The sequence below is a fragment of the Muntiacus reevesi genome, chromosome 6, assembly GCF_963930625.1.
Source record: "Muntiacus reevesi chromosome 6, mMunRee1.1, whole genome shotgun sequence".
In the NCBI taxonomy this organism is placed as follows: Eukaryota; Metazoa; Chordata; class Mammalia; order Artiodactyla; family Cervidae; genus Muntiacus; species Muntiacus reevesi.
The window spans coordinates 23,603,541-23,626,487 of NC_089254.1; the positions used below are offsets into that span (position 1 = coordinate 23,603,541).

The 22,947-nt window shown below is 40.6% G+C and overlaps 1 protein-coding gene across 4 annotated transcripts in view; it reads right to left on the bottom strand.

Moving 5' to 3' along the window:
• Window positions 1-16,916, bottom strand: part of CRPPA (CDP-L-ribitol pyrophosphorylase A) — a 380,133-nt gene extending 363,217 nt beyond the window's left edge. For 2 of the 4 annotated variants that reach the window (XR_010663637.1, XM_065938670.1), the window contains exons 1-2: window positions 16,341-16,911; window positions 5,015-5,291 (exon numbers count right to left, since the gene is read on the bottom strand). Coding sequence is in view for 3 of the 4 variants with exons in the window: in XM_065938670.1 (XP_065794742.1) it covers window positions 5,015-5,291; window positions 16,341-16,597 (534 nt within the window). In the remaining variant the exon portion in view is untranslated. Of the gene's footprint in view, window positions 1-5,014; window positions 5,292-16,340 lie in introns of all 4 variants that reach the window. The other 2 variants (XM_065938671.1, XM_065938672.1) reach the window with 1 other exon arrangement.
• Between the last annotated feature and the right edge of the window lie 6,031 nt (window positions 16,917-22,947).

Consider the following 22,947-nt stretch of genomic DNA (forward strand, 5'->3'; position numbering starts at 1 on the left):
TCACTCTCCTATCTCACAAGAGGCTCTTTAGATCCTCTTCATTTCCTGTGAAAAGGGTGGTGTCACCTGCATATCTGAGGCTATTGATATTTCTCCCTGCAATCTTGATTCCAGCTTGTGTTTCATCCAGCCCAGCATTTCACATGATGTGCTCTGCATATAAGTTAAATAAGCAGGGTGACAGTATACAGCCTTGATGTACTCCTTTCCCGATTTGGAACCAGTCTGTAGTTCCATGTCCAGTTCTAACTGTTGCTTCCTGACCTGCATACAGATTTCTCAGGAGACAGGTAAGAAGGTTTGGTATTCCCATCTCTTGAAGAATTTTCCATAGCTTGTTGTGATCCACACAGTCAAAGGCTTTATCATAGTCAATAAAGTAGAAGTAGATGTTTTTCTGGAACTCTCTTGCTTTTTTGATGATCCAACAGATGTTGGCAATTTGATCTCTGGTTCCTCTGCCTTTTCTAAATTCAGCTTGACTATCTGAAGTTCACAGTTCATGTACTGTTGAAGCCTGGCATGGAGAATTTTGAGCACTAATTTGCTAGCATGTGAGATGAGTTCAACTGTGCGGTAGTTTGAGCATTCTTTGGCATTGCCTTTCTTTGGGATTGGAATGAAAACTGACCTTTTCCAGTCCCGTGTCCACTGCTGAGTTTTCCAAATTTGCTGGCATATTGAGTGCAGCACTTTTACAGCATCATTTTTTAGGATTTGAAATAGCATTTAAAGAGCAGACTGGGAAAAAAACTGCACTCAAAGCAAAGACAATACAGCAAAATTGTCTGTCCTGGACTGGGGTCAGGGTGGGGCAGGGGAGCAAGCAAGCTGGGTGCGGGAGTAGTCTCCTTTAAGAAATAGTGTTAATCGTCTACACTTTGTGCATTTGAAATTTGGTTTAGCACCACCATAGTGTCCTCAAAGTAGTGTTCCCTGGTGGCTCAGTGGTAAAGAATCTGTCTGCAATACAATGCAATGCAAGAGACATGGGTTCAATCCCTGGATCAGGAAGATCCCCTGGGAAAGGAAATGGCAATCCACTCCAATATTCTTGCCTGGGAAATCCCATGGACAGAGGAGTCTGGTGGGCTAGAGTCCACAAGGTCACCAAAGAGTCAGACAAGATTTAGCAATTAACAATGTCTACAAAATCTCAACCCCAAAATTGCCAGAAGTTGCTACAAATTGGAAAAGTCCTTGAGATCCCTGGCAGAGGGAACACAAATTCACATTTCAGAAATATACCTTTGTCCCATGTCCAAAGGATTCTTGTTCAGAGTCCTGCCAAACATGGGCTTCACAGTACAAATTGCAAAAGAGGACACAAATCAGGAATAAAAGTGAGTAGAATTTAAGAGCATTAGGCTACCAAGAATTACTGTTATCCACAATGTATAAAGCATGCTTAAATACTGAAAAACAAAATAGAAAAAGACTAATCACATTTGAAACATATACAGAACTCCTAGAAAGTGATAATTAATACAACTGCAAAAATACTTTAGGAAAAGATTAAAGCTAAAGAATGGAATAGAAAACTGAAATTACCCAGGAGGCGGCCCACAAGAACAAATTGAAAGTTTTAACAAGTTAAGACATAAAGACAAGAAAAGGTTTATCCTACATAGATGCATAAGGAGAAAAAGCAGCAAAAGGGGGAGACAGCTGTCAGGTCGCAAATGGTACAAGGTCAATACTCAATAGGAAGAGCACTTAGGATTTTCTAGAATTCATTTTAAACAAAATGTAAAATTCATAAAGAACAATAAATCCAAAGCACAGGGAGAAAAAATCATATCTTGACATACCAGAGACACTGCACAATAGCTTAAAAATTCTTACATGCAACCATACAGAAAAGGAAGATTACTTTCAAGGGATACCATTATATTCATTAGCAGAGTTCACACAAAAGGTGTATTACAGTCAGGAGCTGATGACATAATGTATTTTCAAGGTACCAGGGAGAAAAGAGCTATACACTTAGAATTTTATACTCTGACCAACTATCCAAAGTTAAAAAACTAAAAGTAAAAGAAAAGCAAAGCAAAAGAAATGATTAACAGCTGCCCTACTGAAGTCACCTTGCCTCTATGGAACCCAAGAACAGGAATGCAGCATACGCAGATAAAAGGAGCTGGCATCCTGGCAGCACTTCTGAGCCCCCATATGCAGACAACCTAACTTCACCCTTAATTCGGAGAAACTTAATTAATACATCACCATTAATTCAGATTTTAAACCAAAATGTAATGTAACTTAAAACATCAGAGTTATCTTAAGCCTGTATACCCACCAAGGGTCTGTCACAGCCTCAGAAAATCATTCAGGAGATGATTTATCTCAAGGGACCTTTGGGAAGGGCTTGAAAATTAAGAGGCAGGAAAACAGGTGATCAGTTAAACACAATTTAAAGTAACAAAGGAGAATGAGTTCAAGGGAATCCCAGGCAAACAATCCTCAAGGTGCTCAAAGCAAAATCTTTGATTCAGACTGGGCTTCTGCAATTTATCTCAGGTTAAAAACGATGCCAATTCTTCCCCCCAATTCAAGAACTTCAACTACTAATAGTGTAAGTCTCGATTAATTGCTGTTTTGTTTTGTTTTTTTAATTAGAATTTAGAACAGTGTAGGAGAGGTGACAGGGAATAATGTTTCAGTTTCCTGAGGCTATTTATTGGGTCTCTCTCCTCAACATTCTAAGGAAATTAGAATGAGCAAAATAAATGACCCAATTGAAAACTGTACTGTTTAAAGCAAACTGTTCTTGAGTAACAGAAACTAGCTTTTCATCACCCTTGAGCTCTTTTACAACTCTCGTAAATTATAGATAACTGACAGTAAATCAAAAATCATTGCTGCCTATACACTTGCCAATAGATATTGCCCAGTTCAACTGGCACCCCACACACCCCACATGGGCAAAAATACAACTTTGTCTATTTGTGAATTCATTTCAACATTCTTTTATTCCATATAAATTTGTTCTTCTCTGGATTGTAACATCTGTCTGGTTCCTGATAGCAGTAAAATCCTTAACATGCTCCTTATATTTTTATGAAAATAATTTTACACTCGTGAAAATTATGCCTTAACACCAACAAAAACAATGCAGTATTTCTTAAGAGACCAAACTTCTGAAGTTTTCTTAACTTTGTTGTAAAGATTTTGCTTTAAACCAACTTCTTAATGTCATCAGAAAGTTTCAGATTTAATTAAAATACAATTTGCTTTACTTAGGATGCATAATGAGATTGAATCTTACCATTTATATTCTGATTAACACACTTAAGAAAATTAGAGTCTAAAAGGAATTCTAACAAATCTGCAACTAACAAGAAACCACTAACTGCTCCTCATTTTTATGTTTTATTGGTCACCTGTTTTTTAGTCACCAGTTAAATGACATTCTCAGCACATTTAATTGGCTCACATATTTTGTCTTTCAGATACATTACCAAAAGGATCACTTTATAAACAATCTTAGAAATTCTCTGAATACTTAAAAAAATCCAAATGTTTGATCTTCACAGTGAGGTTTAAGTGATATTTTTCCAAAAGGTAAATAGGCAAAGAGCCATAATTTTATTTGTACTATGATATGCATTAGAATTTGCATCTGCCCAAATTACATAGACTTTCCTAAGAACTTTTAAACTTATAAAGTTTAACTCTTTTGTCCTTTTATTTCTCCTTGTCACCCTTGTACCTGACCACATTGCTTCTACCACAGGCAAGGAGCATGGAGAAGAGCCCATAGAACACACAAGAGCGACGAGACAGTCTTGTGGTCACTAATGTTCCTGCAACGCAATTTCCACTACATCAAGATACCACCCAGAGGTTGTACTGAAGATAAGAAACATGCTTCATTTTACCTATGGAATTCTTATATACATTTAAATTGTAAACAAAGTCATGTTGGAGAGAGATGAAATAAGGAGCAATTTCCTGAAAATGAAAATCCAAATACATATAGATAACTAATCAGAGACTGTCTTTCCCAACTGAGTATTTTATAACTTCCTGCCCACCCAGATGGCTAAGAAGCCTGCAGTGACTCCTTCCGTTGGTCTACAATCTTTGGAGGAAACTACTGTCTTAGATACTGTAATTCTTATAGTAATACCACTTTAAATATTTAGCACTTTACTATGCAGCTAATATATATATAATTTCCAATTCTAAAAGCAACCTTACAAGTTAGCATCTATATTTTTAGAAGGAAAATGAGCTCAAAGAAGTTGAGAAAGTTGAACATATCATACATCTAATAAATAGAAAAACAGAATTGGGCCTAAGTCTGTTCAACTCCACAGCCTATTTCTATTATACTATACCAAGTCTGGGCCATAAATTTTTACTAAGTCTCAAATTTAGACCACCAACTTAAGTTTAGTAACTATTATGCTATTTATAAGATTTTAGCCTGTTAGTCTAAAAAAAACAAGTATGTCCCAAAGATTAGAAGAGGCCTTCTGCTATCCTGTGTTTATTTTGGTGAAATAGAAGTGAGCGCAGCATTTTGTCATCCTAAGATTATTCACTTTAGGGGATGTAAAAATCTTGCCTGGCTGTTTGTGCCAGAAAATAAACTGCTTTTGAAGTCTGAAAAATCGAGTGAAATGAGCCAGGGTTGTTTTTTTTAAAGGCATACAACTCCTAGACTTTTACAAGACTTCTTAGGCATTTTTAGGTAAAAGAATGGAACTAAATAAGCAGCTAAGGGCCACCCATTCATATCTGTACTCTAACAACTTTATTACATTCTTCTCCAAATAGCTCATACTATATTATGATAAACGACTACATAGCAAAAGAAATTCCAGAACAGTCTCAAAATCTATAATAATATAAACTTCTTAAAACAAATTAGAATAATGTCTTAGGTAATCTCGCCCATTTTAACTAACTTGACATTTAAATATTATTCCATCAAAATCTAGCAAATCAATTGTGTGTTATAGTGTTTGTCCCTTTTATCCATTCTCAAAAGTATTCAAATACTTACCCCATGTTCCTGAGCAGCGGTGACGACTTTGAGGAGGACATCTTCCTCAACAAATGGTCTCACAGCATCGTGGATGATCACTACTTCTGGCTTTGAGAGTCTACAGTTGGGCTGATCCTCTGCCAGTGCTTTCAGACCATTAAAAATTGACCTGTGGCGGGTCACTCCAGCTTCAACCAGCGAGATGCGTTTATGCTGGTACCTCTGAATAATTCCCTTCATTGTTTCCATGTTCTCTCTAGTTACTGCCACAACAATGTCCTTTATCCAAGATACTCTGCAAGGAAAGGATGCACACTTTTCGTATGATTCTTAACAACTTGATTCTTAAACAACTTAGTAACAAAACTGGGTTACCAAAAAGTACAAATACATGTTCATAAGGACATTAAAAATTCAAAGTTATTAACTAAGTCAACTTTATGCATTTTAATCAGGCTTAGTAAAGGGGTTAAGAATTTGAATTTTTCATACTGTAGATAGAAACACATAAATATAAGTAGTGTTTTTCAATACATAGTGTGAAAGTACCTTTGTGATGAAACATAGATGTACCTTTATTGTAAAACAAAGATAAGATATACATATCATGCATTTCTTAGGGTAAAATTGAATAATTAGAATATACATCAATAGATTGAAAGAACAAAATGTAAGACTATGCTTTTAGGTTGCTCTTCTTCCTCCAAATAATTCTCTTCTTTGCATAGGAACAATTCAAAGCACTTTTGGCTTTTAGAAGTTCTGTCTCTTTCAGAAGTCCATCGAGTCAGCAACAAAGTTGGATAACTGAACTAAACTTGGCTTACATCAAGGTGAAATATTTTAGCTTAAATAGGGAAACTCAGCTAATTAAATTTGTGTAAGTATAAATCAGGCTTAAATAAAACAGAAAACATATATTAAGGAAACATAAAATTAAAGGAATTCATCTGTTGAGTTAGATACAAAACAGACCAATTTTTTTCTGTTCTACAACACTCTCGTCAAGACCGAGCGACACACAGATGCTCTCCGTCCATGGCGCTGAGAGGCCGTGGCTGCAGTGGGGCTGGGCAGACTCCTCTGGAACACCAGGGCTAACAGAGGCAAACACCATCACACACTCAGAGTTCCACAGCAAACAGGCCCAGGCCAGGAAAACTGCCTCTGGCCCATGTTATCAACTCTGATTAAGGGTCACTTTAAAATTTAAAGGCATTCTTTGCCTGTAAGATCCTACATGTTCATGTTAGACAGTTAAGTCTTATACTCACTTTTAAAGAGACGGAAGAAGGGTCTCAAAATGACTGAATAATGAAATTAACTACTGAACAATGAAAAATGCTGGATGGCTTTGCTCAATAATTAACCATCTCCTGCCTTCTGCTAGTTAACAAACACACCCTGAAACCCAGAACTCCCTTCTGCCTGTGGCTACAACACTGCACTGACGAATACAACCAAAACATTACAGGCACACTACCCTTTCATTTTAAGTCCATCCCCCTAACAAATATTTGTTGAGCACTGAATAAATGATCAGCCTGAGTACACAATGGAAATAGTTACTGCTTTCACAGGGCTTACAGAGGATGTAAAGAATACCAACAACTGCTAAACTGCCGTCAAGTGCTGTCAAGGGGAGCTCCAGACTTCAAGGCCGCATGCGTTTCCTTTTTTGACCAGCATAGAGAAGTCCAGGATGATACTCCCTAAAGAAGCAGAGTTTTCTCCTCAAGTGGACAGAGGCAGGAAAACAGACAAAAGGATTTGAGAGCAGAATGAGAGGGATGGTTTAAGCACAGGCCAAGGCAAGGTCCTGAGGAGCTAAGAGGAAATACCCATGAAAAGGTCCAGGCAAGTGACGGGCTGGCCTACTCCACGGAGTCCTCCAAGGCCATGTGAGGGGTGTTGGTCTTCAATCTTAAAAAGTGATAGGGTGACCTCCCTGAAGGTCCAGTGGTTAAGGTTCCACCTTCCAATGCAGGGGGTGCAGGTTCGATCCCTGGTTAGGGAACTATGATCCCACATGCCAAAACATGAAACAGAAGCAACGCTGTAACAGTCAATAGAGGACTTGAAAAAGATGGTCCGCATCAAACAATCTTTAAAAAAAAAAAAAAAAAAAAAGAGTAACGGCAATGCATAGAAAAGCTTTATGCAGGACATTTATACCCAAATTAATAGTCACTCCCCCCAGTGTTCTAAGCACTATTCAATGACAAAGTGGAAATTGTGGTAGTCAAAATGATAACCCCCGAATGACATCTATCACCTAACTCCCAAAACCGAGAATATGTAACATTACCGAACAAAGGAACTTTGCATATGCAAGTGAAGGATCCTGAATTGGAGAGACCCATCAGGGCTATTTGGGTGGGTCCAATAAAACCACAAGAATGGAACAGGGGAAGAAAGGCAAAGGGCTGAGCGACAAAGCATGAGAACAGAAGGATCGGTCATTCTGACACAGGATCACAGGTCCCAGCAGGGCCTCCCTGGCGCTCAGCGGTAAAGAATCCACCTGCCAATGCAGGAGACGCAGGTTCCATCCCCGGGTCAGGAAGATGCCCTGGATAAGGGGATGACAACCACTCCAGTATTCTCGCCTGGAGAATCCTGTGGACAGAGGTGCCTAGCGGGCTACAGTCCATGGGGTCACACAGAGTCAGACACTAGTTAGCAACTAGGCAACAAAAAGAAGTCCCAGAATCTGAGGGAGCAAGTGGAGTGGCCGCCTGGCAAGTCGACAGACTGCACCTAGAAGACTCCAAGAAAGAGCACAGGGCCGCTAATACCTTTATTTTAGCCTTACGAAACCGATTTTTTGACCTCTGACGTCCAAAAGGTTAAGAATGTATTTAATATTACTTTAAGCCATTTAGTTCATGGAAATGTTTACAGGAGCAACAGCAGCTACTAATTTAAGAGCATAAACTTTACTCTGGCTGCAAGATGGAGAATAGATTCGGTAGATGAAGGATGCAGATAGACTAGGTCGAAGTCTATCTGAACGGAGGCTGCTGCTGAAGTCTGGTGCAAGACAATAATGGTAGCCTGGCTATCAGATGGAGCTTGTGAATGAGAGGTAGTAATAGTAATCTCCCTGATTTAGTGGTAATAACCCTCCTGAGTCAGTAAGAAAGATGGGCAAAATAAACCATTTATCACGTAACATGAAAGAGCTAACATCGATTAACTCACCAAGTCTTAAGCATTAGTCACCTTTTAACTCACATAATCCTCACACTGTCTCACATGGGAAAGAAACATCACAAGGAGCTGATATACAAATATCTTTATTTTCCTATACTGCCATCTGATGCCAAAAACAACTTGAAAAAAAATTTACCACTTTTCATCAAAATACAGCATTCTATCTTCTAGAATGTAGGCTCCATGACAGCAAGGACAACGTGAGTTTTGTCCTTTGCTTTGCACCTAGAAGGCGCTTGCTAATTATTTGGTACTCAATAAACAATTTTGGTCTGACACATCTACCAGGATCTTACAATAAAGCACAGTTCCAAGGATTATGAAACACAGAAAGCTCTCCTCATCAAGCTGAGGAGAGAATGAAAAGCAATGAAAGTGCCTTTCCTGGACAATGTCGCTTTTTGCTCATTTTGATGAAGGTGACTCTTTATTCTGATTTCTAGATTCCAAGGGGCTTCCCTGGTAGATCAGATGGTAAAGAATCTGCCTGCAATGCAAGAAACCTGGGTTCCATCCCTGGGTTGGGAAGATCCCTTGGAGGAGGGCATGGCAATCCACTCCAGCATTTTTGCCTGGGAATTCCCATGGACAGAGGAGCCTGGCAGGTTACAGTCTATGGGGTCACAGAGTTGGACACAGCTGAGCAACTAACGCTGTCACATACCATACTGTCAAAGCTCCAAGGATGGCTGGGACTACCAATGATTTGTCAGGCACCTTGTGGAAATTGTAATCACAAACAAAGCAAAGCAACAACAGTCACAGAATACAGACCAGAAGATATGCAGTTATCTGTGTAGGCAATAAGGAGGATTGTGGAAGATGACTAATTATGAGCTGAGTTGATCTGGGCTTTGCCAGTGGCTCAGCAATAAACAACCCACCTGCAATGCAGGAGCTGCAGGAGACTTGGGTTTGATCCCTGGGTCAGAAAGATCCCCTGGAGGAGGGCATGGCAACCCACTCCAGTATTCTTGTCTGGAGAATTCCATAGACAGAGGAGACTGGCGGACTACGGTCTGTAAGGTCAGAGAGTAAGACATGACTGAAGCAACTCAGCAAGCACACAAGCATGGGTTGCTCTTTGTCTTATAATCCATCTATCCCCAAACCTATCGCTGCAAACTCAGCAACTGTCAGAACTTCCACCCTACTTACGTGGTTTAACTCTTACACTGTTGACTTCCCTGGTGGTGCAGTGGATAAGAATCTGCCTTGCAATGCACGGGACACGGTATCAGTCCCTGGTCGGGAAGATTCCATACGCCACAAGGAAACGAAGCCCAAGCACCACAACGACTGCGCCTGTGTGCCCTAGAGCCTGTGCTCTGCAAGGAGAAGCACGGCAACGAGAATCCAGCTCACTGCAACAAAGACTAGCCCCCGCTCGCCACAACTAGAGAAAGCCTGCGTGGCAGCAAAGACCCAGTACAGTCAAAAGTGAACAGACAAGTTTTGGGGTTGTTTTTTTTTTAAAGTCATACTGTGCTTAACCAAGTCCTTAGCAAGTGACAGTTCCTCAGTGTCCCCTAAATGTGGGTTTGTCTCCACCAGCATTAGATGTGACCCAGGCAGCCCTCTTTACCATCATTTTTGCTCTAGCCTCCTCGTTGATCTCCTTCTCATCCAATCCCAACACAATCCACTGCTGGCACTTCAGGAAGACTTCTCAAGTGTAAACCTGAGGCCGTCCCCTGCTGGCTCTTGAGGAGGACTCATCAAGACGTGATCTCAGCCTGCTTCTCCCCGCACCACTTAATCCCAGCCATGACCCTCCTCCTCTGACCACCCCATTCCCTCACATCCACGTCTTTGCTGCGCTGCGTCCTCTGCCTCTCAACATCATCCCCCATTCTCATCATTCCTCCACTCCCAGCTGAGTCCTACTGTTCTTCAGCTTTCAGTTCAGACATGGCCTCCTCCAGAATGCTTTTCTGGACTGCCCTTCTGGGCGCGGCATCCCCACTCTCAGCTCCCAGAGTGCTCTTATCATGAGGGAGTCTTATCAAGCGTTATACTGTTTCATTTTCATCTCCTTCATTAAGCTGCCAACTCACAGAGAGCAAAGGCGATACCCCAGAGTGTGGCTCATACTAAGCTTTCAGTAATATTAATACTAGCAAAAGCAGCTAAGATACATTCACTGTTTACTAAGTGCCATGCACTAGTTGGAGCATGTGCCTCTAATAGTTCACTTAATATTCACATCAGCTCTGAATGAAGTCACTATTATCTTCATTTCACAGATGGGGCAATGACCTGCCCACAATGATACAGCTAGAAAGTGACAGGACTTGGGTATACCCCTGTCTGACTTGGGAGTTCACACTCTTAATGTCTGTAAAAGCGCTAACACTGAGCAGTCATAAAATCCATCAGAGGAAAAAAAAATCATGTCTGGATCATCATGTCCCCAGAAAATCATTTACTGTGAACATTACCATTGCATTTGTAGTCAAAAAATGGTCAAGTTTATTTCTTAAGATTTAAGCAAATCTCAGTGTTTCTTCATTCATTCATTCAGTCATTCAGCAAACATCCAGTAAGCATCTGTCATTTGCCAGACATTAAACTAGACACTGGTGATCTGGTAACAAAGAATTCCTGACCTCACAGAATATATACCAAGAAATATCTGTTAAATGAACCAGTAGATAAGAGGAATCTTACACTATTAGGAATAAAATATGCTCTTGAGTTTATAGAAAAATTTTAAAGTAATCAAATATATTTCACTTTATTAGTAGAACATCACACTAAGTTTGCTTTTTTAAATAGAGAAGTTTTAATTACATGTTCAGCTGCATCAGTGAACAGGATTTTCTTCAACAAGGGTTTAACCTGTACCCTAACCTACTCACCCTTTACCTTCCATAGTTTACTCTATCAAAAAGTTTAAAGCAACTTTTAAAGAAATGTTGCTTTTTTGATCAAAAGTCACATGAGATTAAATGTTAAAACAGAATAATTAAGAGGGAGAAAGACAGGACATTACTTGACAATTGTTATTCAAATATATCTGTTGTGAGTTAATGAACACCCACAGGTAAATCCCAATTTTAGTAGAATGCCTTAAAATAGCTATATAATGATTACCTATGTTCTATCTATAGCATCAAATGGAAAGGAGTCCAATAAAGTAAAACATAGATTACGCAGATATACTTGTGGTCTTAGATCATTCCAAACAATTTTATGAGGTTCTTAACAGAAAAATGTCTTAAACAAATGTTTCTCAAACTGCAGATTTCAAGACCCATTAGGAGTAGGAGTGCAAGCTCTGTCATGTCGGGCTCTTTGAGACTCCATAAACTGTAGCCAACCAGGCTCCTCTGTCAATGGAATTTTTCAGGCAAGGATACTGAGTGAGTTGCCATTTCCTACGCCAGAGGATCTTCCCAACCCAGGGATCGAACTCACATCTCTTGTGTCTCCTGCACTGACACGCGGATTCTTTAGCACTGGCCCCACCTGGAACCCATTTGAGTATCATCAGATCAATTTCCTAAGTTTAGCCCAACAGTTTTGCATAAATAGTAATTAATAGAAAAGTGAAAACAGAATATATAGCAGGTAATAAGGATAAATACTGTTCATGAAATTCTCTCAAATTTGTTGTATGTGTCATTAAATCATGAACAAAATCTTGTCAGAATACGTCACAATGAACAAGTTCAGAAAGATGTTTTGAGCCAGCTCTTAAGAGATAATGGGCTTGTTATGCTATTTTGTTCAGCAACCAAGCATACATCCAGCACTTGCAAGCCCTTATAAGTACTGTTTGTGTTTCAGAGGATTTATTCACATACTTTTCTAGTTATAGAATTAAAAGCCTTTTACAGTATTAAAATTTAATAATGTAGAATCAGGAGACTAAGAAAGGCCTTAAGTACCTCACACAGTGCATAGTGAACAAATATTTGCTGAATAAATGGATCTGGCCGACCTCCTTAGCTGAAGGCAAGTCCACACTGAACCCCCTGTAGCTGGATTTTATCAAGTTCTAAATATTTCCTTCCCAGCACATTCCATAGGCAAATACAGACCTAACCTCAAGTTCCATTACACCTACAGACATTTTGAGGAAAAAAACAGTATGCCAGATATTATTTTCTCTCAGAATACTTTAAGATTTATTATACTGAAATATATTTCTATCAATATGTGTATCATATTTTTAAAGTAAGTGTTACTACAGATAGATTCTGCTCAGACAGTTCAGCAAGATCAGTTGAAAACAGATTTAAAAAATGCTTTTTAAAAACAGATGGAAAAATCAGGCCCCTGTTAACATCCCTAAGTGTTCTCACCAGGCTGCAGAAGCTTGGCCCCAAGGGAGAGTGCAGCTGTGACTCGCCCGGACACTCACCATGGAAATCAGGCCCCAGGATTGTACTGTGGCCATCTTCCTCCTCCTTCTCATCCACCCTGATCATTTCAGAAGTAAAATACTGGATTGGTGTGAAGGGGCTGGCTCCACACTGCCTTGACACGTCTCTTTAATGTGGCCCATGAAGGCCTCCAGTGGTCAAGCCCAAAATACCAGTCCTGGTCTTCCCTCTTGTCTCACAGGAGCCCCGGGGGCCCGATGGGAATGCAAATCTCCAATCACCCAACCTCTTCAAAACTCAATCCCACTCCGTTTCTTCTAAGATATAGGCCTCTTCCTTCACCTGACTCAGACTTAACCCTTTTTATTAATGAAGCACCCAGACAAAAATTTTAAGTCAAATTTAGGGATCTGAGCAATCACTCAAAAGCATCCTTAATTCATCTCTTTTTCTGAATCCTTAATACAGCTAATCACTAAAAACTGCCAATTCCTGTCTTCAAAATATTTCTATGTTCCCTACTCCATTCCTACTTTCAGCTTAATGAAAGCTATCAATGTTGCTCATTTGGATTAACAGTTATTGCTTTCTATCCTCTTACACTAACAGAGTTTGTAGTGGTTTTCGGGATTTCTGTGGGACAGAACAATTTTTTTAAGTACACAAAAAATATTAAAGAAGAAAATTTCAGAAGATCAAATAAGCCAGAAGTTAACACATTGAGAAACACCATGGAGTCTTAAACTATTACTAAAAACAGACTTTCATCGATCTTCCAAGTAATAAGAAAGCAACCTAGTCTAAATCACAAAATCCATGGTTGCCATAACATACAAACTGACAAAATGAAATTTTTCATCTGGAGTTATCAGACTCATGGAGACCAACTCATATTAACCAAATAAAAAGGCTCTGAAACATGAATCTGAATGCCAACTTATTAATATACAATGATATGCATTACTATCACAATGTCTGGAAAACTTATCAACACAAGAGCAAATTTTCTTCCTATAAAAGATTTCTATGGGAAGCCCATTTATAATAATGTTTTTTGATAAGCACGAAACCTTATCAAGGAACACCTTAAGCAATGTCCTCAAGAACTCAGGAAGCCTCAGGAGCTATGAAGAGAGAGGAGTGGGCCTAACTTTGTTCAAATCTACAGTTACAGGAATTTCTCCCAGCCCACCATCAGCATGAGTATGAATAAATATGGCCAAAGTTTGCTTCTCTTTTTTGCCTTCATTGTAGTTTTCATTTGACTCTATTTAACTACTCCAGTTTAACTTTAAGTATTTGAAGCCAGAAATTAGATTGCTAGCGGGAATTTTTACTTCCTCTTTCAGACCTGGGAATATATATATTTTTAAAATCAGTAAAATGTAGATATCAGTTGATCCATTGTGAGTAGATTCCACAACTTAATGGTCAGAGCTTTATGCCCCTGCCAATAATACCACTATCCCATGATTTCTTACAGCAGTGATTCCTTTTTACAAACTCAGGTCATCACTATGTAAAGGATTAATACCCTTGACCTCAGTTCCTCATTAACAAAAAGGAAAAAAATCAAAGTTCTCTTTAAGTTATAATCTGTGATTCAATTTATATTTTATTTCTCCCTAAAAGGCCAGAATGAAACTAAAACTTCTAGAAATGTTTTTAATCAACTTCTGATAGACCTTTGTTCTGAGTGCAACCTACAAATTATTTTACATTTGATCCCTTCAGTATAATGTCTGTAATGCAGAGATATGAACAAGCTTTATAATCTCAGTACAATAAACACATATATACTGCCACACATACAAAGGCTAATTGTAATACACACCCACACACAACTATTTGGATAGACTTGGAGCCTCCATCTCACCAGTTAAAGCCTTTCGTCAGTATGTCTAAGATTTGTGTGAGTTCAGAGGGGTTTTTAAATCTCATTTAATCTGATCATTAGTTTAAGAAATTTCAATGGCACACAAGTAAAATGTGGCTAGACTAGAAAAAAAGATGTGTAGTTTTCCTATTTCAACTGAAGCAGAAAAACAATATGAAGTTCCAGACAGTTCACAAGACAAACCTCTCAATGTCTCCTCCAACTTCTCAATTTCCCAAAGACAGGTGATTCAATGTGTAGCATGTTTGAAAAGTAAAATACTTCCTTGAGTCTGCCCTAGGTGCTCAGGATCTCATTGGAAAATGAGACTCTTGCTCTTAATTTCTCTGTGGCCCTGGAGCACTTCACTTGGCCACTGGTGATGCCTCCCCGTGTTCTGACCAGGATCTGGCAGTCTAGTTGTTCTTTTGAAGGTTTCAACCAGTTGTCTCTACAACTGGACACAGTTGCTATCTGTCTGCCCTGTCTTAAACAGTACTTTTAATTCCTGGGCCTTTCCAAGGTTCTATGACTTCCATCAGCTTGCTTCCCTCACAGCTGTGCCTCCACTTCCTTGGGCCTGTTGAAATGTATCAGTTCTAGACTGCCTTTCTTCCAGAGTTTGTGGTTCTCTTCCCTGCTCCACCACTTTTTGCTTTCAAGTTTCCCTTGTGGGGCCATACAGTTTCACTTGCTTTGGGTAGATAAGTCGACAAGTAGAAATAAACGTTTACATGGCACTGTCCCCCTGAAAACCAAACTAGTCATGCTTCTTAACATTTCCCTGTCCCATTTCAGAGCAAAACTTGAGGGGTGACCTCCTTCTAAGTCCTCATCGGTTTGTCTTTACATTGGTCCTCAGGACCGAAAGACAAGAACTTCCATAATTTACCAATTGGGATGAGATGACCTAGGTCTTTTAGCACCATGCTCTAGGAAAACTATTATCAGTCTGTGGAACCCCATTCATTAACCAATACAATGGCTTTCATTTGGCAAACGGCTAGGAAGCATCTATATATATATGGGTATATATATATACACACACACACACACCCCTGTAACACAAGGTTCCCAAGGATATCCTGAGACATACCCCAACATATCATATTCCATAAATTCTTCACACACTGTAACAGGACCAAGAATGATCTTTAACTGTTTCAAAATGGAGGTTTTGATTAGTTATTATTGCTAATAGGATTTTATTACTGCTGTGATAGAATCGGGCTTCCCTGATGGCTCAGCTGGCAAAGAATCCCGCCTGCCATGCAGGAGACCCAGGTTCAATCCCTGGGTGGGGAAGATCCCCTTCAGAAGGAAATGGCAACCCACTCCAGTAATTCTTGCCTGGAGAACCCCATGGACAGAGGAGCCTGGTGGGCTACAGTCCATTGGGTTGCAGAGTGATCGAAATAAGTAAAAATCGAAAAAAAAAAGTTTATTTTTAATTCAACAAGGCCTTCCCAGAATTATTTTTCTTTAAAATTGATACTTTTAAAAATACACACCTAACTCATTCCACGTTGGCTTCTGGAAGTTTAACCACCACAGCAACATTATGTGGACCTTTGTACTTCTCCCCCACTTCCAATCCCTCCAGCTGCACCCCAAAACCCACATCACACACAGAGGGCCCAGAGTTAGAACTCAACATCCCCAGCCCTAACCCAGGCACTCCCGAGGGCGACTCCACAGGCCGGCGGTCGGGGCAGTAAAGAGCTCCCCTTCTGTGAAGGGCTAACAGGAATGGCCCCCGAGCTGGAGGGACCGAGCAAGGGAGTCCGGCCCCGCAGTCCGCCCAGGGCGGGCGCCAGCGCGAGCGCAGCCCCAGGAGCTGGTGCGGCGCGCGGGCCGCCCTGGGCGGGAGGCCGGGGAGCGGCGGGCCGGGGACCGCGAGGCGAGCCCGGCGCCGCCTTACCTCTCCAGGGCCTGCAGGGTGTAGCTGATGAGCGGCCTCTCCAGGATAGGGCAGAACTGCTTCGGGGTGGGGACGCCCATCCTCTCCCCGCTCCCCCCCGCCGGCAACACGGCCGCCACAGCCGGCGCGCGACACCCGGCTTCGGCCCCGAAGCGGCTCAGCGAGGAGGCCGAGGCCGCCGCGTCCGCGCCGAGCCAGCCGCGCAGGCGAGGCCCCGGCTCCGCGGGCCCGGAGCCGCCAGGCGGCCCTGACTCCATGGCGGCGGGCGGCGCGGCGCGCACGGCTCGCCCTGGGTCCGCTCGGGGCCTCGGCCGGGGTCGCGCGGGGGAGGCCGGGCGGGGGCAGAGCGGGCACAAGGTCAGCGCCCACCGGAGCCGCGCGGGCCTGGCCGCCGCACGTTCCCGGGGGAGGATCTAGCTTCCAGTCTTCCCTCTCGGCGCCTCTTCGGCCTCAGTCCCGAGCCCAGCGCCCCCGGGAGGGCTGAGTTTCCCGGCTCTCGCCTCCTCGGGCAGGCCCAGCAGCCCCCGCAGGTGTCAGCTCTCCCTAAACGCCTGCGGGCCTCCTTAAACCTAACAGCTGTGCGCAGGCCGGAGCGGTCAGGGCTCCCTCCCATCCCTCTCCCCTCGAAGAGATTTAAAGAGATTTGGATGGGAGTCACCGGATGGGCCAGAGAGATGTACATCTCGATTATCTGACTTTTATTCCGCTCGTGAGACTTCCCGGCTCCACCTCAGGTGAAGACAGGTGGACGGGCAAATATGAAATATCATTGAGCCAAACTGCAGCGGTTACCAAATTTGTCTGCAATCGGAAACACCTGGGGAGCTCAAAAAAACGCTGACTGGTATGTCCCACCCTCAGACTGGGTTTAATTGGCCTGAGCTTTGGAATGATTTTAAAGATCCCCAGGTGATTCTAATGAGCAGGCACAATTTTTTTTTTTGAAACCACAAGCCAAAGCAGTAATACTAATAATTGCTGAGTAGTCGGCTCACAGTATCTCATTTAATCTCCAGGAGAACCCATCTATAGCCATTCCACTTATACACAGCCGGAAACAAAGTTCACTGTTTAAATAACTTGTGTAAGATTGCATACCTAATGGCCTTTGCCCAAAAGTACAGCCAGAGTAGAATTCCAGGGCCGAAGCCTGTCATGCCCTTATTTAGTTCTGCCTTTGATAGCAGTGTTTACCTTGAAAATGTACTGAAATATTTGGAGTGTCAAAGCAGAGTGTATTAGGTCTCTGGAATGTAAACTCCTTGAGAGCAGGGTCCTTACTTTTTTGGTTTGGATACTGTCCTGGAATATAAGTGAAGCTTAATAAGTATTTACCGAATAAGCTACAGATTGAATGAATGAGAGTCGAAGTATATATAATTAAATATTTGCTAATTTATCTGTTTATAACTAATCTTGTATTAGTTAATGTAAGATTCATCAAAAAGGAATCTTTTAAATATTATCAGGTTATAATATTCCAATTCAGTATTTTTAGTCATTTTCCCAGTTTAGAATAAAGCATACAAAATTAAGATTTACCTTTTCTATTCTCATCGTCTTTTATTTGATCTTATTATTAAAAGCACTATCAATTTCACTTCGGTTACTTTTATTATAATTAATATTTAGCTCTGTTCTACTTAAATTTTGTCAGGTCACTGACTCTTAGCCAAAAGTAGGCTTCATAATACACTTGACTTTGTAGCACCACCACTCCTGTGTCTAGCCTACAATATGCATTCAATTAATATATGTTGACTAATTGGGTGGATAAATGAATAACTGAGCCTATCTACAGAGACAAAAAAGCAAATCAAATAATTGTTTCTTTAAAAAATAATAATAATAATTGTTTCTATTAATATGATCTTTAAACCTCACTTTTTAATTTTAATCTAATGGTGGAGCTAAAGCTATTCTTCATTTTCTTAGTTGTAAGCAAAAATAGCATAGTAATAAAATTCTTGTTATATTAATTTCTATATAATCGTTAATATAATTAAACTTTGAAAATTTAGCCAGAATATCATTTTATTGATTTAGTTCTGTTCTTCAAGCAACTTTGCTCTGATCACCATGAACTCATAGATCTTACATACTATACCTTAATGATGTTTAATAGACAGACTTGTACTGAAAGGAAAAGGACAGACTTTATTTATATATAGCAATATGAGAAACAAAGTTTTTGTTCTATGTCTTTCTATATAATATAAATAATTAGTTCCTTATTATACATTCTTTGCATAGGGGATGTAGTTTCCATGTTGTTTTATACTTAAGGAGAGCAAAATATGCCACTTCGGCATATAGACTACTTTAAAGTTACTTAAGAAATATCAGGGGCAAGAAGGACATTCTCACCCTCATTTGTCCTCCTGAAAGCAGGAAATAAATCCCTCATATGAAAATACCTTGTACCAGCAGAGAGACATCCTTATCACCATAGGTAGGGAATTCAGGGCAGAGAAGATTCTATAAACACACCTGGTTACTTCTTTGTTAATTAGCTCTTCCAAGCCCAAGTCCGTCTATTTTGTCAATTCCTCAAAAAGGTATTGCTCCTCAGTCTGAAAGGTATAAAAGCTGCTTTAGTTACTTATTACTACTTTGGGATTCCCTTACATACAAAATTAAACTTGGTTTTCTCCTGTTGATCCATGTTAGGTTAATTTAATTATTAGACCAGCCAAACAACCTAGAATTGATGAAGGAAGAAGTTCCACTACAAGTTATATCAGCCACATTATAAGACTATTTTCCCTGTAGTAGATGTTTAATAACGTCCCTCCATATCTGAGGGTTCTGCATCTGCAGATTCAACCAATTCATCAAACTCCAAACCTGTGGATACAGAGAGGGGACTGTATCCACCATTTTGTATAAGGAACTGGAGCAGCTGCAGATTTTGGTATCTGTGGGGTCTGGAACGAATGCCACATGGATACTGATGGACAACTGTACATCCCCTGGAAAGTAAGATCCTCTGTGATACATTGGTAATAAGTACTGTAAGAGTTTAGAAAAAATAAAACCCAACTGTGTGATAGGACTTCCTAGGTGGCGGCGCTAGTGGTAAAGAACCCACCTGTCAATGCAGGAGACGTGAGAGACACGGGTTTGATCCCTGGGTTGGGAAGATCCCCTGGAGGAGATCATGGCAATCCACTCCAGCATTCTTGCCTGGAGAATCCCATGGACAGAGGAACCTAGCGGGCTACAGTCCATGGGGTCACAAGAGTCAGACACGACCAAGGACTTAGCAGGCACCACCTATTAGAATGTAGAGTATGCAGAAGGGAGCAGTTCTTGGCGTGGTTTTTTGATCTGGGCTTCTGTGGTAATAGCAGCCTCCCAGAGATGTCCATGTCCTAACTCCTGATACCTGTGCATGTGACCTGACATTATAAAAGGGTGGTGCAGCCATGACTCAGCTCAAGTTCTTGCCATGGAAAGAATGTTCTGGATTATCCTGGTGGGCTCAATGTAAACCCAAGGGCCCTTATAAGTGGGAGGTCAAAACTAGAGAAAGAAGTGTAAAGATGAAAGAGCGTGTCAGAGTGATACAGGGCTAAGAGCCAAGGCATTTGGAAATCTTCTGGAAGCTGGGTTAAGTAGGGAACCAGATTTTACTCCTAGAAATTCTGGAGGAACATGCATTCAGAACACTAAGGTGATGAATTTAAGTCACAAAATTTGTGGTAATCTCTTACAACAGTTGGATACTAACACGGCTTCATACTCAGGGAGCTTCACATATACATGTTGATTGTCATCTCCAAATGAAGTTATACATAGTTTGAAATACACTGATGTGAAAAAAGGAAAACTGTTCATTCTACTTTCTGTCCCATAACTAGGCCCTAAATGCACTCTGACTTTTTTAAATTGTTTATTTATTTATTTTTGGCTGCAGCGTGTCCTCTTTGCTGCATGGACTTTTCTCGAGTTGCGGTGAGCGAGGGCTACTCTCTGGTTGCAGCGCACAGGCTTCTCATTTTGGTGGCTTCTCTCTGTGACGCACAGGCTTCCTGTGCATAGACTTCAGCAGTTGTAGCGCACGGGCTTTGTTCCTCCACCACGTGTGAAATCTTCCCAGACCAGGGATCGAACCATGCCGCCTGCATTGGTAGGCAGATTCTGTACCACTGAACCACCAGGGAAGTTCCTGACTTTTTGAATGAATCCTGTAATTATCTTATGACTAACACTTTGTCATCCCATGGACTGTCAGACCAGAATACTGGAGTGGGTAGCCCTTCCCTTCTCCAGGGGATCTTCCCAACCCAAGGTTCAAACCCAGGTTTCCCGCATTGCAGGAGGATTCTTTACCAGCTGAACCAGAAAAGTTTTATGATAAATATATACCACAACTTTATGACCTCACTTTGACTTGTCTTTGTCTTTGAAAGCATATAAAATTACCCGTTAAGTGGAAGTGGCTCTCCTCTTTATATCTGAAAGGCCTAGAATTCTTTTTGCTGGTTTGTTTCTACTTGTCAGTGTACCATAGAATATTCATCTAGGGGATTTTATTATTATTATTATTCTTGCAGAATTTTAGATCAAATTGGGTTTTTTTTTGTGTGTTAATTTTTTAGTGTTAATTTTTCTAGTGTTAATTGAAGCATAATTAGCATTGCCAGGCACTTCCCCACCTCCCCAACCACATTGTTTTAATAGCATTTCTAGGGGTTATTTGGGGTGTCGCTCATAAATGCTAATGAACATGGTTCATCCTTTAACTCTGCTGAAATCAGAGCCAAACAAAATAAATACCAGTTCAGCCCCAGCATTTCTGTCAGCCCCATGCATTCTATTTCCTGTTTTTCTATTGTGTATCTTATGTAAATGAGACAGTCTGTCAACCTCTGATCTTTAACTTATTTTTATACATAAGAAAGGTAATGCCCTGAACTGAGGTCTTTCTGTGGATAATTCAAACTAAACACCACATGGCAAAAAATTATTCTCTTTGACTTTCTCAATATTTCTTACAAAGTTATTTATCAACTGTCTCAACTCTCTACCTTGTTTTCTGAATAGCTAAAATGTGAAAGAGTGGTGAATATTTAGCCTTAGGACTGAAAGATAAATTTGACATCATTAATACTACTGAAGTTTAACTTTTTATAAAAATCATTTGGGGACCATTGCTAATATATATAGTATTTCTTGTATCGTTTATATAATATAATCATTTACATATTATATAATAATCTTGGAAAATATATTACTGGCCCATTTGTTGCAGGAAGGGGACCCCTTGCAGGACCCAAGAGTGGGCTCTTATCCAACACTCAGAAATGAATTGTCTGAGGAGATACACATGAAGACAAAGCAAGAGACTTTTGGGAAGGGGTGTCCGGGCAGAGAGCAGCAGGCTAAGAAAAGCCAGGAGATCTGCTCTGCCAAAATGGCTTACAGACTCAGGTCTTGTGGTAATGGGGTTAGTTTCCAGGTTGTCTCTGGCCAGTCGTTTACTTGACCCACAGTCTCACTCAGGGTTCTTCCTCTCAGCACCTCCCAAGATGGATTCCAGCATGAGGGATTCTGGGAAGTTGGTTGTCTCCTCCCTCTTTTGTCCCCTCCCAAATTTTCCCAGTTAGTTTTTGGCAACGGCACTATGTTCCTTATTCGGACCTTGTGTTGTAAGACAACTCAGATAAGTGGTTATCATCATGCCTGGCCAAGGCAGTCGGTTTTGATCAACGGTCCCCACCACAACGGTCCCCTAACACCTTTTGACAGAATGTTTACTTCAGTGAGTCTGGAGTAGACCCACAAATCTGCATTTTTAATAGGCTTCCTTAGGTGCTCCTAATGTAGGTTGGACCCGACTTATATAAACCCTGAATTAAAAAAGAATTACACCCCAATTCACTTTATATCCAGTGTATTTTAATTTCAAGACCTAAAGCAAAATGCACGTAATATATCAAATGCGCCATATAAAAATTGCATAAGAAATCCATTAAAATGTCTGTTTTATTTTCTCATTAATTTATAAGGAGGGAAACATGAGGGGGAAATGTTTAAGTGCCAGGAATTAAAGAAAAAAAAAAGATGCTAGAGACCTGGAGAACCTGTGCTATTTCTACAGACGTGTCATTAAAAAACACATCACCTCTGAAAGCCACCAAAGGTTTTGACCACCCCTTAAGCAAAATTGAAACGGTTGCCTGGAACTCTGCCCTGAGCATGGAACTCAAGGGTGTGATTCAATTGAGGGATGACAAATACCTGCAGAAAGTAAAAGAGGGGAATGACCTCTGTGCATAAGAAATGTGGGAGAGGTGATATCTTCGATGGGTTTATTTAGGAAACAAATGACTAGCCTAGAATTGGTGGTAGCCAATTTTCATAATCTGTGGAAGAGAAGAACATTCAGAATCATCAATGAAGAGCAACCGTTAGTCAAGGAAGATTTGTCAGTTCCGCAGGGAAAGATCTTGGCAGCAGTTATTCCTATATCTTAACTGCAACTCATTACTAAAACAAGATTTAAAGAAGAAAAAACCCTAGTCTTTAAGAAGAAAATGCTCCCTGAAAATTCAAAGTCATATCTTTTTACTGAAGAGTAAGAAAAGAAGAATGTGGATAT